At 69.3% G+C, this 27,326-nt stretch overlaps 10 protein-coding genes across 10 annotated transcripts; 5 read left to right on the top strand and 5 right to left on the bottom strand.

Moving 5' to 3' along the window:
* The first annotated feature begins 55 nt into the window (after nt 1-55).
* On the top strand, nt 56-2,161 carry RHOBADRAFT_51977 (uncharacterized protein). Its single transcript, XM_018416109.1, has 5 exons — nt 56-532; nt 606-1,164; nt 1,249-1,265; nt 1,345-1,394; nt 1,495-2,161. The coding sequence occupies exons 1-5, from the start codon at nt 253-255 to the stop codon at nt 1,837-1,839; spliced, it is 1,251 nt and encodes a 416-aa protein (XP_018273060.1). The 5' UTR covers nt 56-252; the 3' UTR covers nt 1,840-2,161.
* Nucleotides 2,162-4,660: 2,499 nt separating this feature from the next.
* On the bottom strand, nt 4,661-4,927 carry RHOBADRAFT_7774 (uncharacterized protein; the record flags this gene model as incomplete). The annotated part of the gene is made up of 1 exon (XM_018419199.1): nt 4,661-4,927. A coding segment is annotated over one exon (267 nt), but the record flags the coding sequence as incomplete, so codon positions are not given.
* A 1,832-nt stretch (nt 4,928-6,759) lies between these two features.
* RHOBADRAFT_51975 (uncharacterized protein) lies at nt 6,760-9,875 on the bottom strand. Its single transcript, XM_018416108.1, has 4 exons — nt 8,500-9,875; nt 8,326-8,424; nt 7,168-8,184; nt 6,760-7,036 (listed from the first exon to the last, which is right to left on the bottom strand). The coding sequence occupies exons 1-4, from the start codon at nt 9,841-9,843 to the stop codon at nt 6,899-6,901; spliced, it is 2,598 nt and encodes an 865-aa protein (XP_018273058.1). The 5' UTR covers nt 9,844-9,875; the 3' UTR covers nt 6,760-6,898.
* A 958-nt stretch (nt 9,876-10,833) lies between these two features.
* On the bottom strand, nt 10,834-12,876 carry RHOBADRAFT_34474 (uncharacterized protein; the record flags this gene model as incomplete). The annotated part of the gene is made up of 10 exons (XM_018413199.1): nt 10,834-11,066; nt 11,170-11,310; nt 11,384-11,492; nt 11,575-11,840; nt 11,914-12,021; nt 12,104-12,178; nt 12,253-12,406; nt 12,488-12,582; nt 12,680-12,694; nt 12,822-12,876. The coding sequence occupies 10 exons, from the start codon at nt 12,874-12,876 to the stop codon at nt 10,834-10,836; spliced, it is 1,251 nt and encodes a 416-aa protein (XP_018273057.1).
* A 2,553-nt stretch (nt 12,877-15,429) lies between these two features.
* On the top strand, nt 15,430-16,793 carry RHOBADRAFT_51973 (uncharacterized protein). The gene is made up of 5 exons (XM_018416107.1): nt 15,430-15,560; nt 15,631-15,695; nt 15,768-15,893; nt 15,961-16,331; nt 16,432-16,793. The coding sequence occupies exons 1-5, from the start codon at nt 15,497-15,499 to the stop codon at nt 16,664-16,666; spliced, it is 861 nt and encodes a 286-aa protein (XP_018273056.1). The 5' UTR covers nt 15,430-15,496; the 3' UTR covers nt 16,667-16,793.
* A 212-nt stretch (nt 16,794-17,005) lies between these two features.
* Nucleotides 17,006-17,973, top strand: RHOBADRAFT_51972 (uncharacterized protein). The gene is made up of 5 exons (XM_018416106.1): nt 17,006-17,045; nt 17,278-17,364; nt 17,444-17,543; nt 17,614-17,710; nt 17,773-17,973. Exons 1-5 carry the CDS (start codon nt 17,017-17,019, stop codon nt 17,928-17,930), a joined length of 471 nt encoding a protein of 156 aa, XP_018273055.1. The 5' UTR covers nt 17,006-17,016; the 3' UTR covers nt 17,931-17,973.
* A 97-nt stretch (nt 17,974-18,070) lies between these two features.
* On the bottom strand, nt 18,071-20,880 carry RHOBADRAFT_42217 (uncharacterized protein; the record flags this gene model as incomplete). The annotated part of the gene is made up of 3 exons (XM_018414027.1): nt 18,071-18,852; nt 18,935-20,423; nt 20,497-20,880. 3 exons carry the CDS (start codon nt 20,878-20,880, stop codon nt 18,071-18,073), a joined length of 2,655 nt encoding a protein of 884 aa, XP_018273054.1.
* Nucleotides 20,881-21,788: 908 nt separating this feature from the next.
* Nucleotides 21,789-22,924, top strand: RHOBADRAFT_24874 (uncharacterized protein). The gene is made up of 7 exons (XM_018412659.1): nt 21,789-21,963; nt 22,047-22,065; nt 22,137-22,224; nt 22,308-22,411; nt 22,529-22,657; nt 22,742-22,755; nt 22,835-22,924. The coding sequence occupies exons 1-7, from the start codon at nt 21,892-21,894 to the stop codon at nt 22,862-22,864; spliced, it is 456 nt and encodes a 151-aa protein (XP_018273053.1). The 5' UTR covers nt 21,789-21,891; the 3' UTR covers nt 22,865-22,924.
* A 1,186-nt stretch (nt 22,925-24,110) lies between these two features.
* On the bottom strand, nt 24,111-26,109 carry RHOBADRAFT_24873 (uncharacterized protein; the record flags this gene model as incomplete). The annotated part of the gene is made up of 6 exons (XM_018412658.1): nt 25,582-26,109; nt 25,353-25,508; nt 24,859-25,163; nt 24,701-24,768; nt 24,520-24,599; nt 24,111-24,422 (listed from the first exon to the last, which is right to left on the bottom strand). Coding segments are annotated over exons 1-6 (1,293 nt in total), but the record flags the coding sequence as incomplete, so codon positions are not given.
* Nucleotides 26,110-26,962: 853 nt separating this feature from the next.
* On the top strand, nt 26,963-27,316 carry RHOBADRAFT_42214 (uncharacterized protein; the record flags this gene model as incomplete). The annotated part of the gene is made up of 2 exons (XM_018414026.1): nt 26,963-27,079; nt 27,151-27,316. Coding segments are annotated over 2 exons (283 nt in total), but the record flags the coding sequence as incomplete, so codon positions are not given.
* Nucleotides 27,317-27,326: the final 10 nt, after the last annotated feature.

Raw genomic sequence — 27,326 nt, 5'->3', positions numbered from 1 at the left:
GCGAGCTTCTTCTCGTCGCCCCCTCCTCCTTCCTCCTCACCGTCGCCGTCGCCCTCTCGCGTTCAGTCGCACGCCGTCGCCCTTCGCGCACTTCTGCTCGTCGCGGCTTCCTCGGCTTTCGCCCCCCTCGAGCCCTCGGGTTTTGACATCTCGTCGCACGCGCACCGGAAACTCCGTCGACCCGCCTTCCTCCCTCTTTCCCCTCGTCCTCGCGCCTCTCTCTCTCTCTCGTACCTCGTCCCCATACCAATCATGCTCCACCGCATCCACTGCCTCGTCGTCCTCGCCGCGCTCCTCGCCCTCGTCGTCGCGCCCGCACCCGCACGCGCCTCGCCCGCCCCCGCCGTCGTCGTCGTCGCACCCTCGTCCAACTCGACCGACGCGCCCGCGTTCCAGCTCAACCTCGCGAAGCGCATCTCGACGACGGTCAAGCAGCTGAGGGAGAGGCGCAGCCCGACAAAGACGAGCCGGGTCGGGCTCGCCGGCGCGCGCAAGCGCACTTTCTCGGACGAGCTCCTCGACCTCATCAAGGGTGCGTTCTCCTCTCTCTCCTTCTCCTCTACGAGCCGTCGACTGACTCTCGCCCGCCGCATGCCCGAAAACAGGCGTCTCGAACGCCTTTGCCGCCTCGTCCTCGTCCTCGGCGTCGGCCTCGCCGCGCCCGTCGCACGCCCTCGCGGGCAAGCCCTCGCCCTCGCCCGCCTGGGCCTCGCACGCCGCCCTCCAGCGCCGCAACTACAACAACGGGCCCTCGGCCGCGTACCCGACCGCGACCGCGAGCGCGGGCGCGGGCGCGCAGAGGCCCGGCGCGAGCCAGGCCGCGCACGCGCAGAAGCCCGGCGCGAGCCAGGTCGCGCATGCACAGAAGCCGGGCGCGAGCCAGGCCGCGCACGCGCAGAAGCCGGGCGCGAGTCAGGCGGCGCACGGCGGCGGCGACAAGGGGAAGCCCGGCGCGAGTCAGGCGGCGTCGGCGTCGCACAGTGCGCCGTCGCACGGCGCGAGCCAGCACGCCCAGCAGCCGCAGCCGCAGCCGTCGGCGCTGTACGACGCCCGGGGCAAGGCCGAGAAGGTGTGGGACTACGTCAAGCGCGCGATTCGCGAGGAGCCGTGGGAGACGCTCGACTCGAGGTTGCTGTGCCCGGTTGGCGAGCAGGCTTGCCCAATGTGCGTCCTCGAGCCCTCTTTCCTCCCGTCTCTCTCAATCGTAGATACCTCTCACTGACACGTCGAGCGTCCCCTCGTCGCAGTTTCCCTCGCATGGGCACGTGCGTCGCCGACTTTCCGCTCGCCTCGCTCGACACGAGCAGTTCAAGGATCCTGACTCTCCTCCTCGCACCCGTGCAGCTACGAGTGCCTCGACACGCGTTCCGAGCTCGAGTCGTGCGGCGGCTGCAGTGCGTCCCTCTCTCTCTCTCCCGTCGCACAACGCCCTCGTGCGTGCGCTCGAGCCCCGAACCTGACCTTCCCGAACCCGCCTCTCCCCCTCTCTCGCAGCTTCCAAGGGCCACGGCGAGGACTGTACGGCCATCCGCGGCGCGCAGGGCGTCACGTGCGAGTCGGGCGCGTGCCACGTCTACACGTGTCAGGTCGGGTGGCAGCTCGATGCGGGCTTCCGTCGCGAGAAGGGCGGCAAGGGGAGGTGCCGCAAGGTGCGCTCGGCGGCGGCGGCGGCGGCGGTGGCGCACGACGAGCGGGAGGTCGTGCTCGGCGGGCAGGGCCTCGAGGCGCGCGACGAGGGCGTGTCGGGCGCCGTCGTCGAGGCGCAGTGACCTCCTTCGCCCGGACCCTCTCCTCCCTTCCTTTCCTCTCTCTCTCTCTTTCTCGAAACCTCTTCTGTGACCCCCATCCTCATGTAGCGCTCGCCTTTGGCCAGCAAAACCTCCCTTATCCACAGACACTCGAGCGAGGGGGAGCCGATGGACCTCGTTCTCCTCGTCGACGACGCCGCCGGCGACGAACTCTCTCCCTATTTCGCCTTTTCCCCTCCACTTCCTCTCTCTCCCTTTCTCTTTCGCCCTGCCGAGCTGTATAGACTTGCGTCTCTCTGTGCCCCCTTCTCCTCGGTTTTCCCGCTCCTCGAGCACCTTCTTCGGCGTATCCGCCTCGCAGCCTGCCGAGCGCAATGGACAATCTCGCGATGCGCTCACACTGCATACTCTCGAGGGACCAGAGAGAGAGAAAGAGAGAGAGAGATAGAGAGAGGGAGCGCGGAGTTGCTCATTTTCGACGACGCTCGTCGTCGACCGGCTACGGCTACATGGACGACGGCCCTCGCACGCTCGCACGCTCACTTGGCGCCGCCGGCGCCGCCCTTCTTCTTCTTCTGCGAGACCTTGACGTTCCACTCGCTCGCCTTGGGCGCCGGCGTCGCGGCGAGCACGGCCGCCATGCTCGACGGCTTGCCCGCCGTGCGCACGGTCCCCTTGGCAAAGATGCTCGGGTACCGCACCGCGACGTCGTTCTTGCGGCGCGTCGTAAAGTCGGTCGCGAACCGGCGCCCGTCGAGCGTCGACGAGTTGGCGTACACCGAGTCGGAGATGATCTCGAGCACGTCGGCCGACGCCTCGAGCGGGAACGACAGGAGCATCTGGATAAACTCGTCGACTGCAGGACACTCGGAAAGCGCGAGTCAGTGAGTGGGCTCTCTCGAAAGAGGAAAAGATAGGAGAGAGAGAGAGAGGGACGATGACGCACGAGGCACGTTCAGGCCCTTGAGCGCCTGCTTGGTCCACGACAGGAACTCGGGCGACGGCGGCGGCGGGTTCTCCATGTCGTACACGGTCGTCGTCGACGACGAGCCGTTGACGTTGACGCTGCGAGGCGCCGAGGTTCCCGAGCGCGCAGGGACGGCGGCCGTGATGACGGACGCGGCGGCCGGGCGAGCGGCGGCGGCGGCGGCAGGCGCAGGGCTCGCGGCGGGCTTGGCCGGGAGGCCGGTCGAGCCGGCAACGCGAGCGGCAGCCGAGCTCGAAGCCGTCGAGGGGAGGCCAGGAACGACCGGCTTGGCGCCGGGCGCCGCCGGGCGACCGACGACGGCGGGCTTGACGGCGACGGTCGTCCACGCGCCGCCGACCTGCGGGGCAGCCTGCTGCGCCGTGCCGGCGTAGCCCTTGCCGACAGCGGGCTGGCCGGCCTGCTGCTGCGCGGCGAGCTGCGCCTTCTTGCGCTTCTCCTCCTCCTCCTGGATCTCCTTGAGCGTCTTCTGCTGCGTCTTGGCGGCCGCGACAGGGCTCGCCGCAGCGGCAGGCTTGACCCACGGGGCGGCGCCGCCGACGGGAGCCTTAGGCGCTGGCACCTGGGCAGGGCCCGCAGCCCAGCTCGCCGACGACGGGAGCGTCTCGGACGCCGCCTGCGCCTCGAGGGCGGCCGCACGCTGCGCCGCCTGGATGTTAGCCTGCGCCGCCTGAACGCGAGCGGCCTCCTTGCGCTTGGCGGCCTCGCGCGCCTCGGCCTCCTGGATCTCGCGCAGCGACGGCGACGGCGCGGCGGGCGCAACGGCGGCGACCTTCTCCTCCTTGGCCCAGGGCGCCGATGCGCCGGCCTTGGACGACGCCGACGGGGCGGGCGACGGCGAGGGCGACGGCTCAGCCGCCGGCGCGGCCGGAGCGGGAGCGGCCTTGGCCTGGACGACGGGCGACGCGGCCTTGGTGGCGGCCGGCTTGGGCGCCTCGACCGGAGCAGGCGCCGACTTGGCCTCCTCGGCAGCAGGAGCCGACGCAGGGACGATCGGGATGGGCGGCGCGAGCTCGGCGACACGCGGAGCGTCCTGCTGCTCGACGGCCGGGGCCTGCTGAGACTGCTGAACCGAGCCCCAAGGCGAGTGCGGCGGCGGCGGCGCCTGCTGGTGGTGCTGCTGGTGGTGCTGCTGGTGCTGCTGAGCGGGCTGCGCGAACGGCGACTGGACCTGGGCCGGGCGGCCGACGGGCGACGGCGCGCCCGCACCCGGCGCCTGGGCGAACTGGGCGAGCGGCGACGACATGGCGGCCTGGTTGCCCGCGAGCGACGCCCACGGCTGCTGCGGCTGCTGCATGTGCTGCTGCTGCTGGGAGAGCTGCTGCTGAAGCCACGAGCTCGGCGAGGCGGACCCGGCGCCGGGCGCGAGCTGGCTCGGGTCGAAGAAGGGCGACGACGGGAGCGACGGGCGGCCGAACATGTCGTGCCCGAGGCCCTGCTGGCCGAACGGCTGCTGCTGCTGCTGTTGGCCGAGCTGCTGGCCGAGCTGCTGTTGCTGGGCGAGCTGGCGAAGGAGGTCCATCGGCGACTGGAGCGGCGCGCCGGGCGACGCAAGCGGCTGCTGCGGCTGGAACAGGTGATGCTGCTGCTGTTGCTGCTGACCGAGACCAGCGCCGCCGAGGCCGTTCCACGACGGCGCGCCGCCGGCCGACGGCAGAGGCGCACCCCACGGGTCGAGCGACGACGGCGCCTGGCCGAACGCCGACTGCGGGAGCGTCTGCGGCTCGGGTGCGGGGCTCGGCGCGGCACTGCCGAACGACTCGTACAGCGACGAGCCCGGTGCGGCGCTGCCAAAGCGGCCCTGCGCGACCGCCGCCGTGAGCTGCTCGAGCGGCGTCTGCGCACGAGCGCTCGACGCGCCCCAGCTCGACGCGCCCTGCGGCGTGCCCGGCGCGCTCGAGAAGGCCGAGGTCGGGGCTGACGGCTTGGGCGCGAGGAACGGCTTGTCCGAGTCGCCCGTGCGGCGGATGAGGTTCTCGAGCGACTCGAACTCGGTGTCGGTCGTGCGCTTGACGCGCAGGTCGGGCGTGAAGAACTGCTGGCGGTACCAGTCGTGCATGGTCGCCGCCGAGAACGGGCCCTGGACCTGGCCCGACGGGTCGCGGTACTGCCACATGACCTCGGCCGGCGGGAACGCGCCGAGACCGGGCGGCGGCGCTGCGCGCGACGGCGTGGCGGCGCCAGACGAGGCCGACGGATTGGCGAGGAGCGCGTCGTCGGACGGGTCGTCGAGGGCGAGCGAGCCGAGGACGCTCGCGGCGAGGTCGGGCTCGTTCGAGAGCGCCTCGCCGTTGAGGGCGGCCGAGCCGGTCGGCGGCGTGTTGTCGTTGCGCTCCTCCCATGAGTCAGGGACAGCACCGTTGTCGCCGAGCGAGGACGCCCTCGACTCGTCGTCGGGCAGAGGGAAGCGGCGAGAGCCAAAGGCCGAGGTGCGCTGCTGCAGGTCGGGAAGGGGGACAGTCAGGGCTCGTGCGCTCGAGGACAGGCTCGAAAGGACTGGGACGCACCTTCTCGGCCTCCTCAGCCTCCTGAGCAGTACGCCTCCAGCGTCCACCCTGCCACACGCCGTCCTTCTTCTCAGCCGACGCGCCTGTGCCCGCCGCCAGCTCGTCCTTCTTCTTGGCCGGGGTCGCGACCGAGCCGAGGATGCCGCCGAGGACGCCACCCGTGATACCGAGCGGCGGCGGGCCCGCCGAGCGCTCGCGTGTGCGGCGGTCGCGACCGGCGGCGAGGATGTCCTTCTCGATGCTGGGCGAGCGCAGCGACGGCGAGCCGAGCCCGCGATCGCGGTCACGAGGCAGGGTGCCGAGTGACGACAAGTCGAGCGTGGCCGACGCGCCGTTCGAGGTCGCGCCTGCGGCCGAGAGGGACGAGTCGGTGCGGTTGAGGCGCGACGGGCGGACGTTGGGCGGGTGGATCGACGTCGAGAACAGCTGCGAGAGGGCAAAATCCTCAGTCTCGTTCTACCACTGGCATGCACGCTGCCGAGTTCTCGACTCGGCAACGCGCAGAAGCGAAAGAGAGAGCCGACGACGCACCTCCTTCTCGCCCTCGCGATAGTCCTGCAGGAGCCACGGCTTGTGGCTCGAGCCGCTCGAGCCCGACAGGTCCCTCGTCGCCGTCTCGTGCGTGGCGAGCTCGATCGGGCGCCGCTTGGCCTTGTCCTCGTCGTACAGGCTCAGGAGGAGCTCGCGCGAGTAGACGAACGGCTTGCCCGAGACGCCGCCGTCGCCGTCTGCGCCGTCTGCGCCGTTGGCCGACGCGCCGGGCGATACAATGGCCGAGAAGGACCGCGCCGCCTGCGACTGGTGCTGCGACTGGGGCTGCTGCTGCTGCTGCTGATGCGGCGCCTGGTCGTGCTCGAGCGAGGTGCCGTTGGCGCCGTTCTGGAGGAAGCTGTCGCGCTCGGCGCCGGGCGAGAAGGCACCGAGGGACGGCTGGGCGGGCGGTACGACCGGGCTCGGGCCGCCGTGCGCCGAGGAAGGAGGGTGGGCCGCGGGCGAGGAAGAGTTGGCGGCCGAGGCGGCGACGTCTCTGAACGAGCCAGACGAGCCGTTGCCGCGGCGGGACGGCCGAGTCGGCGCAGCAAAGCTGAAGGCGGAACCGGGACCTCCAAAGGACATGGTGGGAGGGCGTGGAGAGGTTGGTGTGCGAGGGGGGGCGAGGAAGGCGGCGAGGGGAAAGCTTGTGCTGGTGACAAGGGCGCGCCTGGTGGGGGCAGAGAGGTCAGCTGTGCGTACACGAGGCTCGCCTGCAGGTTCGCAAGGTGGACTCACGCGCTGGTAGGCAGATGGAGCGAGAGCAAGCCGTTCTGCCGTTCGTCCCAGCTCTCTCGTCCCGCGCCGCTTCACGTGCGACAGCTTTTCTCGCCAGTCTGCTTGCAGTGACGGGCGCTCGACGAGCTTCAGCGTAAGCTCTCCTTGCAAGCACCACGAAAGAAGCTCGTGCGCTCGACGACGGAGCGTCTTTTCTCGCGACGAGACAGCTTTCTCGCGCTCGAGCAGGGCGCACGACTCGAGAGCTGCAGACGATGCGGAATGTGATAGTTGTGACGGTAGAAGGAGCGCGGGCTGCCCCCGATACACTCTACTCCTCGAGCCCGCCGCGTGCGCTCCTCCCGCACGCTCTTGACATCGCGCTCGTGTCGAGCGACGCCGAGAGCGACTCACGCCTCGAACTCCTCGTCCTCGCCCGCCTCTGGGTCGTCCGACAGGTCCTCGCCGCCGTCGAGCGACTCGTCGTCCTCGTCAAAGTCGTCGTCGTCCTCGGCCTCGAGGTCGAGCAGCGACGCAACGCCGTTGCGCTGCGAGAGGGAGAGCGACAGAGAGAGAGGGCAAGATCGTCAGAACACGCTCGTTAAGGGCACGGGAACGAGGCGCCAAGAGGCGCAGGAATGGAAGGAAAGAAAGAGGAAGGAGGGAAAGCGTGACGGACCTTGTGCCGGGGCACCTTCGAGCCCTCGCCGTCCTCCTCGTCGTCAAAGTCCGAGTCGACATCGTCGTCGTCGATCTCGCCGAACCCGTCCGACTCGCCGCTGTCCTCGTCGTCGTCCCCTCCCGGACCGAGCACGACGTCCTCGACATCGCCCTCGCTGTCCTCGCCCTCGAGTCCCTCGCCGAGCTCTTCGTCCTCGTCGTCCGTGCTCTCACCCTCGACGTACCGCGTCCCCTTGGGCGCCGCCTTGATCGCCTTGCCGCCGCTGCGCGCCGTCTGGGCCCGCGCACGGTCCTGCCGCAGGTCGATCTGGCTCATGACGAGCTCGAGGCGGCCCTGGAGCGCGAGGAGCGGCTGCTGCAGCGCGAGGCGCTGCGTCAGGCTCGCGTGGAGCGCCGCGAGGCGCGACACGAGCGACGGGACCGTGACGAGGAAGCCGACGTGGACGACGAGCGTCTCGCGGAGCCAGCCGACGAGGGCACGAGCGCGCTTGGGCGACGCGAGGCCCTCGCGGCCCTTCTTCTGCTTGCCGAGGCGGTCGACGATGGCCTCGAGGAGCGACAGGACGAGGCCACCCGACGGCAGGCGCTTGACGGTCGAGCGCACGAGGTTGTAGTTCGAGTGGGCGAGGCACGACTCGAGGAGCGGGCCGTCCTGCGAGTGCAGCGCCTGGACGAGCGTCGTCGTGAGGGTCGTCGCCGGCACCGCCGGGCCGACGGCGTCCTCGTCGTCGCTGCCGAGCTCGACATCGTCGTCGTCCAGGTCCTCGGACCCGCTCGACTCGGACGCGACCTCGACGTCGTCATCGAGACGGGCCGTCCTCGCCGCCTTGCGGCGCTCCTTCTTCTGCGACACATTGAGCGCCTTGAGGCGGTCGGCGAGCGTGGGCTCGGCCGCATCGACGTCGAGCTCGCCGGCGTTGACCGCCTCCTCGTCGTCGGACGCCGCGGCAGCATCAGGGGCGGCCGTCGCGGCGGCCGTCGACGACGTGTGCTCGCTGTAGCGAGACGGCTTGGGCTGCGGCACGGGGCGAACGTAGGCGGCGAGAGAGGGTGAGGAGGGACGAGGGAAGAAGGGAAGACGAGGGAGGAGAGAGGCGGGCAAAGTCAGTGTCGGGCCGCCGCAAGGTCGACGTCGACAGAGCGAAGGAAGACTCACTGCGCCTGCAGAGTCCGTCGCGCCGTTGGCGACGAGGAGGCCGGCTGCACTCCGTGCAAGCTCGACCTTGGACACCCACGCGCCCTCCTCCTTGAACGACTGCAAGCACGCACAGAGGGGCTATCAGTAGCCTGATCAATGGGAGAGAAGGGGGGCAGTGAAAGGGGGACGCACGACGACCTCGAAGACCGGCTTGACGCCGCCTCGGCAGAGCACCGCCTTGGCCTCGTCGCTCGCCCGGAACGCGACCTCGGCGACGCCCGCCTCGCTCCTGCCGCCCTGCGTCGGCGCCGTCACCTCGCACTGCGCCTCGAGCGCGACGACGCCCGCGGCGTGCTTCTTGGCCTTCTTGCTCGGGCTTGCCGCCGGCGCGAACGAGAGCGGGAGCGCCGACAGCGTCACGTTGCCCGTCGCCGAGTCGACGGCGGCGAGCGTCTGCACGTCGCCTGCGAGGGGCGAGACGGTCGCCGACGAGACGCCGCTGTCGGTGCCGAGGCGGGCGAGGAGGAGGCCGATGTGGGGCGACGAGGACGGGGTCGAGGTGGCGATCTGCCAGACCTGGACGAAGCGGTCGGTCGGCGAGTACGACAGGAACGACAGCTTGTCGGCGTCGGGGGACGACGAGTCGGCGGAGGACGACGCGCCGGTCCACCGCACCGAGCACGGCTCGACGTGGCCCGTGCACCGGCCCAGCTCGGTCGCCTTGAGGTCGCGGACCTTGCCCTCCTTCTTCGACGCCGCGCCGAGGTGGACCGAGTAGACGTGGAGCGACAGGTGCGACAGGACGAGATGCACGGTGCGCTTGCCGCCCTCCTCGGACGCCGGCTCGTACCTCACGAGGAGGTCGTCCCAGCGCGGCTCCTCGGCGAGGCCGCCGACCTTGCCGACGAGCGCGCCCGATACGACGTCCCACACGCGCACGGCGCCGTCCTGGTGCGCCGACCACAGGTGGCCGTCGGCGCTGGCGGAGGGAGAAACGGGCACGGCGAGGGCGGTGACGGGCGAGGCCGAGGTCGGGTGGGACAAGGTGCGGGACGCGGTGCCGAGCGGGTGCCACAGGAGGACGGCGCCGCTCTCGAGGCCGAGGGCGAGCATCAACTGGGGCTTGAGCGCCGCCGACGACGACGACGACGGCTTGGCGGGCGAGTCGGCCGCCGCTCCACCGTCGCTCTTTCTCCGCTTCTTGCCGCGCTTGCCGTCGCCCGCGGCACCGCCGTCGCCCTGGGCGTCGTGCGCCGATGCGGGCGGGACCCAGCACCACGCGAGCGACTTGACGCGGGGCTCGTCGGCCTCGTCCTGGGCGTCGCTGTTGGCGTTGCTCGCCCAGCGCGAGACGCACTTGCCGTCGAGGTCGTACACGCGCAGGGTGTGGGCGTCGGGTGCAGCGTGCAGGTGGGCGTAGTAGCTCGGGCCGGCAGCGGCGGTGCTCGGCGAGAAGGCGGTGAGGATGGTTGCGACCGCGGCCGGGTTGATGGCGGTCGTGCGAGGCGCCGTGGCGGGCTTGGACTTCTTGCCCATGGCTGTCGAGTGGTGAACTGCTCGGTGTGCGGCTAGCTGGCAGGCTCACAGGCAGCAGGTGCCGGTGGTCGTGGAGGAGCGACGAGAGCTCTCTCGCTCGCCCGGCTGAGCTGGCTCCAAGCTCGACCACCACATCGCCGCGGACTTTGTCCGTCCCTCTCTCTCTCTCTGCGCGACGCCTGCTCTCCTGTCAGGCTAGTCGAAATGCAACAAGCAGTCACAACATTGCAGAGAAGAGAGAGAAGCACGACTCTCGCGCTCACTCCTTCATCTCGACGTCGGCTCCCTCCTCCTCGCCGGCCGTCGTCGTCGGCGGGCCACGCGCATCGTCCTCGCCCGGCCCTGCCTCGGTCGTCATCCGCGCCGCACTCGTCCCCTGCACCGGCATCTCGCCCGCCTCGCGCATGTCGGCGTCGCCCTCGGCCGCGCCCTCCTGCGCCGCAGCCGTCTCGGCCGTCGCCGACCCGCTCGCGCTGCCGCCGTTGGTCGTGCTCGTCGCCTTGAGCGGCGGAAGGAGCTCCTCGGTGCCGCAGGTGACGTTGGCCGGCAAGGGGGCGACGGCGGTCGCGACAGGAGCGTCGACGGGTGCTGCAGCCGAAGCCGAGCTCTCCTCGGTCGGGATCGAGGTCGGGGCGGCGGCGGCGGTAGCTGCAGGTGCCGGCGACTTGGACCTCGCGGTTGCCGAGGCGGCCTTGCGCGAAGCCGACCCGCCGCGGTGCGACTGCCGGTCACGGCGGTTGCCCTCGCCCTCGTCCTCCGAGTCGGAGAACTCGTCGTCGCGCTGGATTCGTCGGTCGACCTCGGCCTCTGCAGGAGAGTGGGCAAGAGAGTCAGACCGACTGCTGGCGCTGCGAGGCAGGCCGAGAGAGGGAGAGAAAGGCGGACGCACGGTGCCGCCGGACGTTGGGATCCCGCTCGTCCTCCTCGACGTCGTCGTCCTCGTCCATCGCCGTCCTCGGGATAGCTGCGAGGCGGTCCAAGGGCATGTAGTCAGTATGCCTGCTCGATGAGGAGCAGGGCGACCGACGCGCGCGCCTTGAGCGACTCACGCTGCGTCTGCACGCTCGGGGCCGCGCCGCCGGCCGTCTGCCGCAGGTTCTCGAACACCTGCGCCTTGATCTTGTCGAGGTACTCGGGCGTGTTCATGTCCTCGGTGTTGCTCTGCGGCACGTCGAGGCGGTACGTCGGGCCAAAGTACTCGTAGTACTCGTTCATCGGGATGTCTGCGCGCGAGAGGCTCGAGCGTGAGTGAGGGCACGATCGAGAGGCGGGCAAGAGCTCCACACAGCGACGAGAGAGAGAGGCAGAGAGGAAGGAGGGACGCACTGGTACCGAGCTCCATGCCCGCAGCGAGGCCCGTCTCGAACGCCCAGGTCCGTGCGACGTTGCGGATCGTGTAGCCGCCGCCACCGAGGATGAGGAGCGGCAGGCCGAACGACTTGATGAACTGGACGCAGTTGGCGTGACCTAGAGGCGGGAGAGCTCGAGCGCCGTCAGGACGAGAGGGGGAGCGAGGAGGAGAGAGGTCGAGGGGACGGACCGCGCATCGAGAGGTTGAGGGTGCCGAGACGGTCGCCCGAGAGCGAGTCGCCGCCGCACTGCAGCACGACCGCTGACGGCTGGTACCACTCCATGATCTGCGAGATGACCTGTCAACGGCGAGGGCGAGAGAGAGTCAGTGAGGCTCGAGCGCGACGACGGCGACATGCGCGAGGGATTGACGGGACGCACGGGCTCAAACACGCTGCGGTAGTTGTCGTCGTTGATGCCATCGCGCAGCGGCACGTTGACCGAGTAGTTGCGGCCCTTGTTGTACCCGATGTCCTTGAGGTCGCCCGTGCCCGGGAAGAACTCGCCGTACTTGTGGAACGAGCACGTCATGACGCGGTCGGTCGTGTAGAACGCCTCCTCGACGCCGTCGCCGTGGTGGACGTCGATGTCGACGTACAGGACGCGAGGGTGGTACCGCAAGAGCTCGAGGATGCCGAGGACGATGTCTGGGGGTCGTCGAGGGCGAGTCAGTGACCGGCCACGGCAGGCAGTAGAATCAGGCAATCGGGCTCGACGCACCGTTGATGTAGCAGAAGCCGCTCGCCTCGGCCTTCTTGGCGTGATGCAGGCCGCCGGCCCAGTTGATCGCGATGTCGCACTTGTCGCGCGAGAGCCGAGCGGCACCCTCTGCAGGCGCATGGGTTGAGGCCATGTCAGCGCTCGAGTCTCTGACGAGCCGGATAGAGGAGATGAGAGGACGGCGACGGACCCATAGAACCGCCGGCCGAGATCGAGCAGTACTCAAAGAGGCCGTCAAAGACCGGGCAGTCGTCGGCGACGTTGACTGCGGGCGGGTCCCAGAGTCAGTGCGTCCCTTCGACCGAGACGAGAGAGGGGCGAGGGGAAAGAAGGACGTACACCTGCTCATTTCCCTCGCGAGCCCTGCGACCTTGGGCCCACCGCTGCCCTCAGCCGCCGCCTCGACCAAGTCGGGCGTGACGCGCCCGAGAAAGTCGACGTACTCGTCCGTGTGGAACTGCGCCATCTCCTTGCGTGTGGCGGGTTTTGCGCGCTGCGAGATGGGCGGCAAGCGAGGTCAGCCCGGTCGGGAGAGAGCGAGAGAGCCGAAGAGAGGGAGAGAGCGAGGACGCACAAAGATCTCCATCTTCTTGTACAGGCCGTAGTTCATGACGAGCGAGTGCGTCATGCGGATGCGGTGCGGCTTCATCGGGTGCGACGGGCCGTAGTCTGCGAGAGTGCCGAGGAGAGGAGGGGAGGGAGGGGGAGGGCGAGAGCCGGCTGTCAGCAGACGCAGGGGACTGTGGCAGTGAGCAAGAGGACGTACGGTAGTTTCCAATGTCTGTGAGAGGCAAGGCACGGTCAGCGAGGGTGCGCAAACGTTTCATCGCGACACCTGCCCTCGCTCACGAGGAGACGAGCCGGTGGGCCGCGACCTGACCGCTCGAGGAGCTGGGAGAGGGACGCACCCGAGTCGAAGAAGTAGCAGGTCCGCTTCTTGGTCTCGCCGGCGATCGGCGACATGATGCCCGCCATCTTGTCGAGGAGCCTGTTGATAGTACGTACTAAGGAGGGAGGAGGGCGGAACGGCTCTCATGTTTAACGTACTAAGCTCTCATGTTTAACGAACTAAACCCTCATGGCTAACGTACTAAGCTCTCATGGCTAACGTACTAAGCTCTCATGTTTCACGTACTAAGCTCTCATGTTTGAACAATAAAATTAATATAAATCAGCAACTTAAATAGCCTCTAAGGTTTTAAGTTTTATAAGAAAAAAAAGAATATATAAGGCTTTTAAAGCTTTTAAGGTCGCAAAGGAGCGAGAGAAGCGGGACGCTTTCGGCTCTCGAGCGGTTCATGCGCTCGAGCGCGCGAGATGGGTGCTGGACAATGCAGGATGTAGTCGTGATGGGGGCACATAATGCTGGGACGAGGGTGACAGAGTACAACAAGGCCGAGGAGAGACACACTCGGGGGACCGACGAGAACCGCCTCCTGAGCGCGCTCAGACCATCGCGTCGACGCAGTCCGACGCGTCGTCGCCGGGCTCGTACCCACCCGAGCAGGCGTGAACGACGCACGCGCCGCTGCGGCAGCTCGTCGCGAGCGCGTTCGGGATGGCCGAGCAGTCGCGGCCGCCGAACCCGACGCACCCGCCGCACGACGTGTCCTCGAACGCCGTGTAGACGCACTCGAAGCCGCCGATGCCGGACGGGCAGGCCTCGGCGCCGTCGGGGCAGCGCGAGGCGGCCGACTGGCGGCGGGCGGCCTTGCGCGCCGAGTCGATCGAGAGGAGCTTGGCGGTCGTGGCGACGCAGCGGTGGGTCGACAGGTTGCAGCTCAGGCCTGCAGGTAGAGGCAAAGAGTCAGCCTGTGCGCCTTGAAAGCAGAGTCGAGTGCACGAGAAGAAGGTGAGGGGACGCACCGTCACCGCATGCCTCGGTCGCGCCGCACGCTGCGCCCCTGCCGCCGCACACACCGGTTGGGCTGCAGAACAGGCCGTGGTCGACGCCCGACGCCTCGTCAAAGTAGTCGCCGCACGTCTTGAACGGGTTGTCGAACGAGCACGCGGCGCCAAAGTTGGGCGAGTCGTCCTGGACCGGGTCGAGCACGTCCTCCGCCGGGTACCAGCCCATCGAGGGCGCCATCTTGGCCGAGGAGGGGGCGGCCGGGTCGACGACGCGCACGACGACCGACGGGTTGGCGCCGCCGCGAGAGGGGCGCGAGGCCTGGAGCCGGTCGGGCCTGCCCTGGCGCGCGGCGTGTGCGGGCGAGTCGAAGCGGAGCTGCGAGGGCCCGTTCGACTGGGCGTAGGCGAGTGCCGGGACGAGGAAGGCGAGGACCGAGGCGGTGCGCATGACGAGGGTGGGTCGAGTTGGGTGAAGAAGAGGGGAGCGTTGAGTGAAAGCGCGAAAGGGCGAGGGTGGGCGGGCGTCCGAATCGGGTCGAGGCGGCGAGGGTGCGCGGTGAAAGGCGACGAGGAGGAGGGCGAGGGAGAGAGAAGCACCGACGGCGGTCGACAATGTCGTCGACAGCGAGGATGCAACGGTCGAGGGATCGAGGGATGCAAACGAGCCGTTGGAGAGGCGCGCGACGCGACGAGGAGGAGCGCGGCGAGCAAACGGCCGACCACGGGGGTGACGGGCTGTGTGCGGCTCGCGCGCCGCTGCTTGCACTCGCACACGCCCGCCCGAGAGCCCGCACAACAGCACGCGCAGGCTGTGTCGCCGTACCCGTACCGCGACCGCCAGCTGCGGCCTCGCAGGGAGGAGGCGGCCCCTCGACCGCTCACCGTCCTGTTGCGGCCGCGGTCTCGCGCGAGCAGTCGCAGACGCCGAGGCAGCTCGTGCTCGGTGGCCCAGCAGCGGTCGACGAGCCGAGGGCGTGTCGACGGCGCGAGCTGATGGAGGTCGGCCGTTGGCTCGAGTGGCCGCTCTCCTGTCAACCACCGGCTCGTCGCCGGCGTCCATGGCCGCCTGCCAGAGTGCCACAGCTGGCCCAGGACCCGCTCGGCAACCGCCACCGTACGCCTCGAGCGTGTCGTCCCCACCTCGTCCTCCCCCTCCCCTCGTCAGCCGACCCTCACCCTCGCCTCCGACCTGCGCCCCACCTCTACCGCCAGCATCGATCCGACCGACCCACTCGAACGCTTCGACCAGGCCGCACTCCTCGCCGACCGGCCAGCCGTCTCGACCGCGGCCCTCCTCGGCCGGCAGTCGGCCCCTGCCGCTCTCTCGTCCAGAGCTCACGCCGCCGCTCCCGCACCGAGCCCGTCCATGAGTACTCTGCTCTATGCGATCGGCGCTGTCTGCTGGTGCAGCTGGAGCGAGCGCCGCAGAGTGGCTACCGCTCGGGGCAGGTCATCTCTGCTTGCGCCTTCCGAACGCGGCGGCGGGCTGGCAGTCTCGGATCCGACCTTAGAGTCGCGGCCGACGCTTCGTCCCGCACAGGGGTTGGAGCTGTATGGACTTGCGCGCGAGCCCTGGGTCCAGCCACGCTCAGAGCTGGGCCCCCACCTGCGAGCCGGCGCTCGCTGCTGGACGGCCCGCTCGTCCTCTTCTTCCCTCCTGCGCTCCCCTTGCTCGCTGTGCTCTCGTGTGCTTCTCCCACCCTCTACATTCGTTACCTACCCACGCATCGACATGCTCAACCGGAAGGCTCGCGTCCTCGTTCTCCACGGCTTCGCGCAAAACAGCCGCATCCTCGGTGAGCCCTACCTCTCCTCCCCTCTCCTCGAGCGCACGCACGTCGAGCTGACTCTCGAGTGCACCTACAGCGGCCAAGCTCGCACAAGCCGAGCGCATCTTTGACGGGCACGTCGAGCTCATCTTTGTCGATGCGGTGCGTCCTCGTCGGCCGGCACCTGTCCCTCTCGCCCGTCGCCTCGAGCTGACCCTCCTCTTCCTCTCGCAGCCAAACATCCTCCTTCGGCCGACGATGGCCTACGACAACAGCCCGGACGAGCCGTACGCGCCCAAAGACGAGCCTCGTTCGTGGTGGCACGCCCAGTCGAACGACGGCTTCGAGGACCCTCGCGAGGTGCGCCCGCTCTCTCTCTCTTCTATCATGCGCGAGACCTCGAGCCGACGACTGTCGCTCCCTGCAGCTCGACCGCACCCTGTACTACCTGCGCACCGTCCTCGAGAGGGAAGGGCCGGTGGATGGCATTTTCGGGTTCTCGCAAGGCGCCGCGACGGCCGCCATCCTCTGTGCCCTCGTCGCCCGCCCTTGGCTGCACCCGGCCTTCTCGTCGCCGGCGTCGCCCGGCGTCGCCTGGCCGCCCGTACCGTTCAAGTTCGCCGTCCTGTGCAGCGGGTACCTGCCCCTCGACCGGCGGTGCGAGTCTTGGTTCGACTCGCCGGTCGCCATCCCGACGCTGCACGTCCTCGGCCGCAGCGACGTCGTCGCCCCGAACGAGCGCACGCTCGCCAACGTCCCGCGGTTCTCCAACTCGCGCGTCGAGTGGCACGAAGGAGGGTGAGTCACACACACACTCTCTCTCTCTCTCGACCTTCCCAAGCCCGTCGAGTCGAGCTGTGCGCACAGACTCACCCTCTCTCTGGCCCCCCGCCGACAGCCACTACATCCCGCGCAAGCCGCACTTTGCGCACATCTTCAAAGAGTTCATCCTGTCGAACACGTTCCCCGTGGTCGAGCCGCCTCTGTTCCCGCTCTTCGCCACCTCGTCCGGCGTCAGCCGAGGCGCCTCTCCCTTCGACTCGCCGCGGACGTCGAGCTCGCCCTTCCCGACAGAGGACGTGCTCATGCGCTCGCCGGTGACGGTCATGCCACTGTCGCCCGCGCTGCATTGAGTCCTTTCGCGCCCGTCGAGGCTCTGTATCGTCCTCCTTTCTTGCCCTGTACCCCCAACCCTGCTCTCCTGTATCCCTCATAGCTCTGTAGCGTCACGACAACATCTGTTCACCCTCCTTCCGCAGCTGTCGGCGTCGTCCGCTCGAAAGCTTGAGGTCGAGAGGGAAGCTCTCGTCTGTGTCGGCTCGTGCGAGCTCGCGCGGCGGCCAACCTGTCATACAGCTGCATCGCTGGCTGCTCGACCCCTCACGTAGCGTCAGGCTGCGGTCGAGAGATGACCCTCTCATCTCTTTCGAAGATGAGGCGGTGCCGAACTCTCGCTCTCCCACACCCCTCCTCGCCTCTCGAGATGCCCAGCGTCCTCTTCGTCTGCCTTGGGTGAGTCCACTCGTCACCTCTGTCAGGCCGGGCGGGGCGCACGAGGGCGCGAGCAGCGAGGCGGGAGCCGGGGTCGGCCAGCCCGCTCGCAACGGCGCTGCGGCCACACACAGCGCAGCGTGCGATCAGCAGAGCGCGCAAAGCTGACACTGGACCCTTTCCATGCCCCCTCGATCGCCCCCACCCGCCCATCTCGACCTCGCAACCCCCTCGCTGCCCCGTCGCCGCACAGCAACATCTGCCGCTCGCCGCTCGCCGAGGCGGTCTTTGCCGACATGGCCAAGAAGCGCGGCCTCGATATTCAGGTCGACTCGGCGGGGTGCGCCCACCTCTCTCTCTCCTGTCCTCCTCGTTCACCGCAAAGTCGCCGCTGACCTCGACCTCGTCGTCGTGCGCAGGACGGCCGGCTACCACGTCGGCGAGGAGCCCGACGAGCGATCAGTCGAGACGTGCAGGAAGCACGGCGTGCCCATCAACTCGCTGTGCCGGCAACTCGAGGTGCGCCCTCGCCTCGCTCTCTCTTTCTCTCCCGTGCGCAGGCTCACCCTTTCGCTCGTCCCGCTCGCAGAAGTCGGACTTTACCTCGTTCGACTACATCGTCGGCATGGACACGATGAACATGTGCAACATTGACAAGGCCAAACCCAAGAACTCGACGGCCAAGAGTGCGTCCCTCCTCCCTCTCTCGTCGCACTGGAGCTGACCCGCTCGTCCGTCTCGCCCGCAGTTGCGCTCTTTGGCGACTTTGGCGACGGCAAGGTGATCGAGGACCCGTACTACGGCGGCCCGGGCGGCTTCGAGAAGACGTACCAGCAGTGCGTGCGGTACTCCGAGGGGCTCTTGCGGGACATGGGCTTCGAGGAGGGCAAGGAGGGCAAGTTGTAGAGCTGCTCGCGAACGAATGATAGACGGACCACGTTGCACATAGCTAGACAAAAGGAGGCGAGTCTCGGAGAGAAAAGGGCAGGGGGTGACAGAGAGGCAAGAGAGGCTTCGCGACGGCGACGATGCTCCACGTCGTGCGACTACGCATAGTCGTCCAAGTCGTACGACTGCGACGCGGCAGCCGCCGAGCGCGACGGGCGGTCAAAGTGCGACGTCGCGCGGGCCGCCGAGCCCGTCGTCGGCGAGCGGTACGGCTCGTCGTTGTCCCTGCGCCGGCGCGACGACTTGCCCGTCGCGGCAGAGACGACGGGGACGTCGTCAATGACGACTGGCGGGCGGACCTTGAAGATGCTCGAGCGCAGGGCGTCCTTGGCCGAGGTCGAGGGTCCGTGCCGGGACGACGACGACGACTCGCCGCGCTCGTCGCCGTGACGGCGCCGCAGCTTGAGCTCCTCGTCGGCGCCGACCTTGCCCGACGCCTTGTGGACCTTGACCTTGGCGCTCAAGCGCCCCTCGTCCCGGCGCTCGCCGTCCTCGCGACTCGAGTCTTTGACGCGCTCGCCGAGCTTGGTCACCTTGTCCCGCCCACTCAGGCCGCTCGCGCGCAGCTCCTCGGCGAGGCGCTCGTCGCCGAGCCCAGCAGCGAGCTTGGCCGCCTGCGCGAGCGTGAGCGTCTGCGCGGGGCGCGGCGCGCGACGCTCCGACTCGTCGCGCGACCTCGGGGCGTCGTCGTGCGCGTGGACAGGGACGGGTCGGACGAGGTCGGGCGTCTGGCGGTGCGTGTGCGAGGTGCGTTGCGGCGAGAGGTGCGACGGGTACAGGGGCGGCGAGGGCGAATCGCGGCGAGGTGGGTGGGTCGAGAAGAAGCGGGGCGTGCGCAACTTGCTGCCCGGTGCGCGCTGCGAGTGTGACGACTTGGAGCCTGTTGGAGAGAGAAAGAGAGAGAGTCAGGTCGTGCCCTTCCAGGGCAGGAGAGAGAGAGAGGGAAAGAGGGAGAGACGCACCGTCGCCGCGCTTGACCTTCTCAAACCCGACCTCCGTCTCCGACCCGCTCCCGCCCCCAGTCCGTCCGAGCAAGTCCACCGGGATCCGCTTCTCGCGCCTCTCGCGCTCGTACGACCGCTGCTCGTCCCTCACGAGCCCGTCGCGCCCGTCGCGCACCGAGCTGCGGTCCTCGTCCCGCTCGTGGTGGCGCTCGACCGGCCCGGGCGCTTTGCGCTCGTGCGAGCGCCGGCGCTGCGAGATCGAGAGCTCGTGCTCCGAGAGGAGGCCCTTGAGCGCGTAGTACGCTGTCGGATCGTGGTCGAGCGCGTCCTGGACCGCGTCGAGGAGCCGAGCAAGGGCCGGCTTGCGCGGCTGCTCGGCCGAGGCAGCGTCGCGGCGGCGCGAGTCGTGCCGCTCCGACTCGTGGCGGCGGCTGCGGGTCGCGGCCTGGTCGTGGCGGGCCGCCTCGGGACGACGAGGCTCGTGCGCAGGCTCGCGACGGGCCGACTCGACGTCGCGGTGGCGCCGCTCGGCATCGCGCTCGTCCCTGCGGCGCTCGTCGCGCTCGTGGTCGCGACGACGGCCCTCGCTCGAGCGCTGGGGCTCATCGTGCGGCGCCTCGCGCCGCGCACGGACCGGCTCAGGCTCGTCTCGACGATCGCGCTCGCGCTCCTGGTCGCGCTCGCGGCGCCTCGACTGCTCCCTGAGTAACTCGGTGCGGCTCAGGAACGGCGCCGCGCTTGACACGACGGTGCGCCGCGGGAGGAACGGCGTGCGGCCGGCTGCGTCGGGCTCCGAGGCGGACGAGTCGGCGTCGCTCAGGTTGGCGCCGTGCGAGTGCGACGCGCCGGCGTGGCGCTGACGCGAGCGCGAGCGGCGGTCGCGCGACTTGAACAAGGGCTCGTCGGCGCGGCGCTCGCGAGGAGGCGGCTGCGGCGACGGCGAGCGCGAGCGGTGCTTGGTCGACGTGGCGGGCGACGTCCGCTGCGGCAGCGCCGCCGGCTGGATGCGAGCGTTGGCCTGCTCGCCGGCGCTCGAGACGACGGTCCTCGCCGAGCGACGCACCTCGATGTCGACGTCGAGCTCGACGTCCGAGGGCAGCTCCATGATGATGGCGCCGCCGGGCCGAGGCGGGCTGCGCGGCCCGCTCATCGAGAAGTCGGACGAGAAGAAGGCCGACGTGCGGGGCGAGATGGCCGACGGGAGGTTGGTCGACGCGGGCGAGGCGACGAATGCCTGCGTGTCGGGGAGGAACGTCGTGATCTGGATGACGGGCTTGAGCGAGTCGGGGCTGGCGGCGGGCTTGAGCGCGACCTCGACGGCCTTGAGAGCGGCGTTGTTGGCCGGCTCGTCGTCCTCGTGGACGCTCGCGGACGGCGTGCTCGGCTGCGTGACGTTGACGACCTCGTTCTCGCCCATGGCAGTCGGGCGCGTGACGACGAACGCGGGACGAGCCGAGGCCGGCTTGGCCGGGGTCGAGAGGTCTTTCGGCAGGGCGGCGTCGTTGGTCTGCAGGAGGCGAGCGAGTGAGCGTCTGCAGGCGTCGTAGGAGAGGCAAGGAGAGAGTGAGAGGGAGACGCACCGGCTTGTCCTCCTTGTCAACGACGGCGCTCGTGCTCGAGTCGAGCGAGTTGGTTTTGACAGGTTCAACGACACCGCCCTCGCGCTCGTCGTCCGAGACGGGAAGCTTGGAGCGGGACCAGGTCGGCGAGCTGGGCGTCTTGAGCTTGTGGTCGCCGCCGCCGGGCGAGCCGTCTTCGTTCGACGAGGCCTCGAGCGACCTGGCCGTGTGGGCCTGCTCGGGGCGGGTCGAAAGCGAGTCGACTGGCGACGACGGTGTCGCGGTAGCGCTGTCGCCCGGGTCGGAGATGGCGACCTCGGTCGCGGTCCAGCTCGTGGTCGAGGACGAGTCGCCGGGCGAAGAGGGCGTCTTGGCGGGAGGTGCGGTCGGGTTGTCGGTACTCATGCTCGACGGCGAGTGGGTGGCGAGAGGGAAAGGAGTGCGTCGCAGCTCGCGCCGTTTCGCCGAGCGCAGCGGACAGGGGCGTCCCTCGGCGAGGAGAAGCCGGCGGACGAGAGGGGTCGAGCGGCGTCTCTGCTCTCGCCCGAGGGTCGCGCATTTACCGGCTGGAAGCGCAAGCAACTCAGGCGCCGTGCAAGGGCACCCGCACCGCGAGAAGAGAGCCTGAAGCGGGGAAGCAGAGAGCCGAGGGGGAGGAGGCGGTCGCGGCACTGCATCTGGCGGCGATGGGCGCGCTCGCACAGGCTTACGCGCATGAACTTGCAGCATGTGCAGGTATTGCGCAGCACACGATGGAGACGGGGAGCGAGAGAAGAGCGGCGTCTCGTCCGCCCGACTCGGAGACGAGGTCGGCCTCTCACCACGACTCGCCAGCTCCGCCTTCTAGTGAGCCACGATGTTCCCAGACCTCGTCCAGAGTCTGCGCGCCTCAACCCTGCCGAGCCGTCACCTCTTGAGCACCCACCACCGCCTTCCTCCTCGCGACAAGGCCGCCGACTCGCCTCTCCGCACACGGCTCATGGACGCGCGATGGGTGGACTGGGCTGGGCCGAATGCCTGTGTGAGGACTGGGTCGAAACGAGGGGCTCTGGCGGAGCGGGACCAGAGGTCAGGAGCTCTCGGTCGTTGTCACTGATGAGGACCGAGGCGGGGTCAGGCGGGCGATGAGGCGTTCGGACGGGCGGCTCTAGCAGCTCATGGAGCACCCACAAGCTTGCTGAGCGCTCAGTCGGTCCTGTGCGCGGCGAGACGGACCGGCCGTCGCAGCACCGCTTCGGCGAGGGCAGTCGGCGCAGCAGCGAGGGCGCCCACCAGTCCCTCGAGCCTTGCACTGACCGGTCCATCGTCCACAGAACCCGACACTACCGCCGTAACCGGTCCCCGTACCCTTTGCGCCCCTCCCTCGAACCCTTCACTCCTTCCCCGTCCGCCCCACCCGTCTCTCTCTCTCCCAGCATGAACATCCGACGAGCGACCATCGGCGATCTCATGGAGATGCAGAACTGCAACATCCACAACTTGCCAGAGGTGCGTCGGGCTTCTCTCGTCCTGCGCGCCCTCTCTCGAGGCCCGCTCTCGCATTGCCCTGACCTCTCGCTCGCCCGTCGCAGAACTACACGATGAAGTACTGCGCGTCGCTCCTCTTTTCGTCGAGTTGAGTACAGAGACAACCAACTGACCGAGCCGCCCCCTCGCCACAGACCTTTACCACGGCCTCACGTGGCCCCAAGTCTCGTTTGTCGCCGAGGACCACAAGGGCCGGATAGTCGGCTACATCCTCGCAAAGATGTGCGTCGCTCCCTCTCCTGCGTCTCTCTCTCGTGTGCTCTCTCTCGAGCGCCGTGACTGATGCCGCGGTTCCTGATGCGCAGGGACGAGGACGCGACTGAGGACCCGCACGGCCACGTCACGTCCATCTCGGTCCTGCGCAACTACCGCCGCCTCGGCCTCGCCAACAAGCTCATGCAGCTCTCTCGTGCGTCTCGCTTCCCTCCCTTGCACCGCGGGGCTCTCTCGGTGCCTGCCGTCGAGCGAGAACCCTGCGTCTGCGTCTGGCCGTAGAGTAGACCGCTAAAACCCTGCCCGCCCGCAGAGCACGCGATGAAGACGGTCTACGGCGCGTCGATGGTGAGCCTGCACGTGCGCAAGACGAACCGGGCCGCGCTCGCGCTCTACAAGGACACGCTCGGGTTCGAGGTCGTCAAGATCGAGAAGGGCTACTGTGCGTCCCGCTCTCCCAGTCTCTCTCTTTCTCTCGTCGGGTCCTGGGACTCGTACTCACGCTCCTTTTGCTCGCGAACCGCAGACCAGGACGGCGAGGTGCGCCCGACACTCTCTCGCTTTGCGCCCGTTCCTCCTTTCGAAAAGACTCGCTCACGTTCCTCTCTCGCGCGCACAGGACGCCTACTCGATGCGCCTCTTGCTGTAGCTGTGTCGCGCACCTCGCATCGATAGACTGAAAAATGAGCGAACGGGCATTATGCAGGAGAACTAGATCGTGTGCGAGAGGCGAGAGAGAGAGCGTGCGAGAGCAAAAAAGTGGGACGATGAGGGACGAGGGACGAGACGCGCAAACCGCGACGAGCGCGAAGGGGGAGAGGGACTGAGAGGGATAGAGGGAGAGAGGTAGGGAAGGTACAACACGAGCCGCCCCCAGAGCGAGACACCGGCGTCCATCGCCGACGCCCGCCCTCGAACCGCCGCGCTCACACCATGTGCACGTCCTCCTCGTCGCCCTCGTCGTCGGCGCCGCTCTCGCTCCCCTCGTCGTCCTCGTCCTCGTCGACCTGCATCGCGTCGGCGGCGACGCCGCCGTGCGGGCCGGGCAGGGGCGTCACGGGCGCCGAGCGGTAGTTGCGCTGCGTCACCGTCGCGCTGCGGGGCCTCGCGCCTGCGGGCCCTGCTCCCGCTCCTGCTCCGCCGGCGATCGAGCCGCTGTCGTCCTCGCCGCCATCGTCGGGCGCCCCGTCGTCGGCGCCCGCCCTCGGCGGCGACTGCAGGCCCGCGTCGTCGATGCCGCCGCCCGGCGCGACGCGCGAGATGGGCACGTTCTGCCGCTCATCGTCGGCGCCGACGCCGTCGTCGACGACCATGGCGGGGCCGGGTCGAGGGGCGGGCACAACGAAGCGGTGCATGCCGCCCGGGCCTCCTCCTCCTCCTGCACCTGCGCCGCCCTGCTGCAGCCGCCCCGGCGCCGTCGCGTGCTGCAAGCTCTGCAGCCCGAGCATGTTGCCCTGCGCGGGTGCGCTCCCGCCCCTCGCGCCCGCCGCTCCTCCTCCTCCTCCTCCCGCTCCTCCCGCCGCGCCCGCCGCCTGCATGCGCTGCGCAGCGAGCGCGACCGCCTGCCGCGCCTGCACCATGGCCTGCGTGCGTGCGTGCTGCGCGTGCGCCTGGGCCATCGCGTGCGCTTGGGCGTGCGCCTGCGCCTGGGCGTGCGCGACCGGCCCTCCTCCTCCTGCTCCTGCTCCTGCTCCTGCTCCTGCCGGCGGCGCGACGGCGGGCCAGCCTTGGCCCGGCTGCGGCGGCTGCTGCGGCGCCGCATGGGCGTTGGCGCCGCCAAAGCGCGCCGCCGCGAGGAGGTGCTGCTGCTGCTGCTGGAACTGTGCGACGGCGTGCTGCGGGTCGAGCAGGCCGTTGCCGCCGGGGCCGTCCTCGGGCGGGTCCGGGAGCGCGAGCGCCGCCAGGTCGTCTGGCCCGAGTTGGCGCAGGAACTTGCGCAAGTCGTGCACGCCGCGGCCGCTAAAGACGCAGAACGAGCGGCGCTGGTGGTCGTTAAAGTCCTTTGGCGGCGCGCGGCAAAACTGCTGCAGGCTGCGCTTGCGGAACGACGACACGCCCGTGAGCGACAGGTGCGTGACGCGCGGCAGGTGCTGCAGGAGGTCGTTGACGGCCGACACCGTCAGGTTGTCGCAGTACGACAGGTGGATGCGCTCGAGCGAGGTGCGCGCCTGGAGCGCGTGCAGCGACTCGTCCGTGATGCTGACGACCTGCGAGGGCGGTGAGAGTGGACCGAGTCAGTACGCTCGACGACGACGACGACGACGAGAGGCGCTCGCACAGAGAGAGAGAAAGAGAGAGACGCACCCGGACGAGGCCGATGCGCTTGAGCCTCGGGAGGTTGGCCGCGAGCTCGAACACGGACGCGTCGGTCAAGTTGCGGCAATCTGCTCGACATTGGTCGCCGCTCGTCAGTCTCGAGAGCTCTGCCGCTGGACAGGGGACGAGGAAGGGGGGGGGAGAGAGAGAGGGAAAGCGAGGGACGCACACGCGAGGTCGATGTACCGCAGGCGAGTGCACGCGCGAGCGATGGCCGTGACGGCGGTGTCCGTGACGCTGCGACAGAGGGAGAGAGACGCCTCGTCAGGGCCCGTCGTCGCGAGAGAAAGAGAGAGAGAGAGGGGGAGAGGGAGAGAGAGGACGCACCTGCTGACGTGGCCGAGGTGGAGGTAGTGCAAGTGCTTGCCGAGCCCGCAGATGGCCAACAGGCTGTCGTCGGTCAACCTGGTGCATTTGGCGAGCATGAGGTTGCGCAGGCGCGGGCAGTACTTGACGATGCCGGCGACGGCCTGGTCCGTCAGGTGGCCGCACGCCGTCACGTCGAGGTACCGCAGGTGGTCGTACGGGCGCACGGCGGGCGGCGAGCGCAACGGGGTCGGGCGCGCGATGAGGGCGCCGGACGAGGTGAGGAGGGTCGAGGAGGTGGACGAGGGGACGAGCGCGGCGACGGCCTCGGTCGACGAGGTGGACGGGGTCCCGGCGCGGGCGGGCGAGGCGGCGCCCGAGCGCACGAGGGGCGAGCTGTCGAGGTGGTGGCCGTGGTGGTGCGGGTCGTCCCTCGTCGCCGGCGGGAGCAGCGTCAACTGGCTCGCGTCGGGGAACGCGTCGTCGTCGAGGAGGACGCATCCGGGGAGCGACACCTCGCGCAGGGCGTGCGACGTGCGCAGGAGCTGCATGACGGCGAGCGACGTGATCGAGTTGCAGAAGGCGAGGTCGACCTCGAGGAGGAGCGGGCAGTGGATCGACAGGAGGACGATCGGGACGTCCGTCAGGAGGTCGCACTTGCGGAGCTTGATCTGGCAGGGTGCGAGTTCGAGAGTCAGGGACACGGAGAGGGGAGAGGGAGAGAGAGAGAGGTGGGGGACGCACGCGTCGCAGGAGAGGGCACCCGAGCGCGATGGCCTCGAGGCCGCGGTCCGTGATCCTCGAACAGCCCGACAGGTTGAGGCCTTGGACCTTTGGGCAGTTGGCGGCGAGGGCGACGAGGACGTCGTCGTCGACGTTGGGGACGTCGGTAAGGTCGAGGGCGACGAGGCGGTGGCTCTGGACGAGGAGGGCGCACATGGCGGCGCTCGACAGGCTCTTGCAGCTCGTGAGCGTGATGCGCTCGAGGCGCGTGCACGGCAACAGCTTGGCGACGACGCGGTCCGACATCTCGCTCGCGAGCGGGTGAAAGTTGATGCGGCGGACAAAGTCCGGGTACGGGAACGTCTGCTCGGGGAGCGACAGGACCTGGAGCATCTTGTACAGGGCCGCGACCGACGTGAACGACAACTTGTGCCACAGGAGCTCGACGCCGCACTGGCACCAGGCCTTGCAGACGCGCAGTGCGGGCGCGAGCGAGGGCGGCGGGAGGAGGCGCAGGATGTGGAGGAGGATCTCGTGCGGGAGCGACGAGGCCGGGATGGCGGGTTGCTCGAGGGCGTACTCCGGGGTCGGGCTGACGACGACGAGGGTGTTGTCGGCGGTGGCCGTCGTCGGGTGGTGGTGGTTGAACGGCCACGAGGATGCGCCGGTCGGTTTCGGGGTGGCGACGGCGGGTGCGAGGTGTTGGAGGTCGAGAGTCGATGCGTGCGGGTCGTCTGGGTCGCCGTCGTGGTAGTCGGACTCGTCGTCGTCTGCCGACTCGTCCTCGTTGTCGTTGCCGGACGCGGACGCGTTCGAGGGCGAGCGGGACGGGGTCGGGGGCGTGTCGCTGACGAGGTGGGGAGGGAGCGGACGCCGAGGTGCGGTGCCGCCGGCGGTGGTGGTCGAGGGCAGCGTCGACATGGTGGGCGAGTCTGTTGAGTTGGGTGCTCGAGTCAGTTGGTGGTGCTTGGCCCGGCGTGGGGCGAGGGCTTGCGAGGAGGGAGATGAGAGCGGGGGGAGGTGGTCGTGGCTGCTCAGGGCTGGTCGAGTGCGAGGGACGGGCGACTCACTGGTGCTACTGCCGAGGCTGTGGCTGACTTGTTGGTAGAGCTCGACGAGCGCTGGACGAGGAGCGAGGAGTCGAGGTGACGAGGGGAGGGAGGTCGAGGGTGACGAGGTGGAGCGAAGAGAGGGTTCGACGGGCGGGGGTGCTGGTCGAGGCTCGAGGTGGTTCGAGCTGTGGCTATAGTGGTGGCGCACTAGTTGTGCTGGTGCTCGTCGAGGGTGCAAGCGGTTGCACCTCCTCTCGTCGCCGTCGTCGCCCTCCCCTCGAGCCTCACCCCGTTCTCCTCCTCCCCTCATCTGCGATCCAGCACCGCCTCACTCTCCACCACCACACACCATGGCCAAGCGCGGCCGCATCCTCGACTCGCCCGCCGCCCCCACCTCGTTCGCTCCTCGCGACCCAGCTCCCACCCCTCCCCCTCCTCCCGCCGCCACGGCACCCAAGCACAACAAGGTCCGCCTCGTCCTCGTCTCTCTCCGAGTCCCGGCACAGCCTCACCCGGCTCACCCCCTCCCCTCACACAGCCCGACTCGGACACCACTCACTCGAGGCCCGTCGCCATCGCTCCCGCTCCTCCCTCGTCCTCGTTCAACCACCCGCCGGCCGCCTCGACCGAGACCGACGACACCCAGTCGCACAAGAAGAAGAAGCACAAGAAGGCCCACAAGCCTCACCTCTCGTCGCTCGTCCGTCCCCCCCT

Source organism: Rhodotorula graminis (genome assembly GCF_001329695.1).
Source record: "Rhodotorula graminis WP1 unplaced genomic scaffold RHOBAscaffold_3, whole genome shotgun sequence".
Taxonomy (NCBI): Eukaryota; Fungi; Basidiomycota; class Microbotryomycetes; order Sporidiobolales; family Sporidiobolaceae; genus Rhodotorula; species Rhodotorula graminis.
The sequence above is the reverse complement of the archived record's forward strand: the minus strand, read 5'-3'. Positions and strand labels throughout refer to the sequence as shown.

Bases quoted from the DNA above. Each gene is read 5' to 3' on its own strand.
- RHOBADRAFT_51977 (XM_018416109.1), top strand. From the start codon at position 253: ATGCTCCACCGCATCCACTGCCTCGTCGTCCTCGCCGCGCTCCTCGCC. The intron at 533-605 runs GTGCGTTCTCCT...GCCCGAAAACAG, and splicing joins GCTCCTCGACCTCATCAAGG to GCGTCTCGAACGCCTTTGCC. The intron at 1,395-1,494 runs GTGCGTCCCTCT...CCTCTCTCGCAG, and splicing joins CGAGTCGTGCGGCGGCTGCA to CTTCCAAGGGCCACGGCGAG.
- RHOBADRAFT_24874 (XM_018412659.1), top strand. From the start codon at position 21,892: ATGAACATCCGACGAGCGACCATCGGCGATCTCATGGAGATGCAGAAC. The intron at 22,225-22,307 runs GTGCGTCGCTCC...CCTGATGCGCAG, and splicing joins GGCTACATCCTCGCAAAGAT to GGACGAGGACGCGACTGAGG. The intron at 22,412-22,528 runs GTGCGTCTCGCT...GCCCGCCCGCAG, and splicing joins CAAGCTCATGCAGCTCTCTC to AGCACGCGATGAAGACGGTC.
- RHOBADRAFT_51975 (XM_018416108.1), bottom strand. From the start codon at position 9,843: ATGGGCAAGAAGTCCAAGCCCGCCACGGCGCCTCGCACGACCGCCATC. The intron at 8,425-8,499 runs GTGCGTCCCCCT...GCGTGCTTGCAG, and splicing joins AGCCGGTCTTCGAGGTCGTC to TCGTTCAAGGAGGAGGGCGC. The intron at 8,185-8,325 runs GTGAGTCTTCCT...CCCGTGCCGCAG, and splicing joins CGACGGACTCTGCAGGCGCA to CCCAAGCCGTCTCGCTACAG.
- RHOBADRAFT_51973 (XM_018416107.1), top strand. From the start codon at position 15,497: ATGCTCAACCGGAAGGCTCGCGTCCTCGTTCTCCACGGCTTCGCGCAA. The intron at 15,894-15,960 runs GTGCGCCCGCTC...CGCTCCCTGCAG, and splicing joins GCTTCGAGGACCCTCGCGAG to CTCGACCGCACCCTGTACTA. The intron at 16,332-16,431 runs GTGAGTCACACA...CCCCGCCGACAG, and splicing joins GTCGAGTGGCACGAAGGAGG to CCACTACATCCCGCGCAAGC.
- RHOBADRAFT_51972 (XM_018416106.1), top strand. From the start codon at position 17,017: ATGCCCAGCGTCCTCTTCGTCTGCCTTGG. The intron at 17,046-17,277 runs GTGAGTCCACTC...GTCGCCGCACAG, and splicing joins GTCCTCTTCGTCTGCCTTGG to CAACATCTGCCGCTCGCCGC. The intron at 17,365-17,443 runs GTGCGCCCACCT...CGTCGTGCGCAG, and splicing joins ATTCAGGTCGACTCGGCGGG to GACGGCCGGCTACCACGTCG.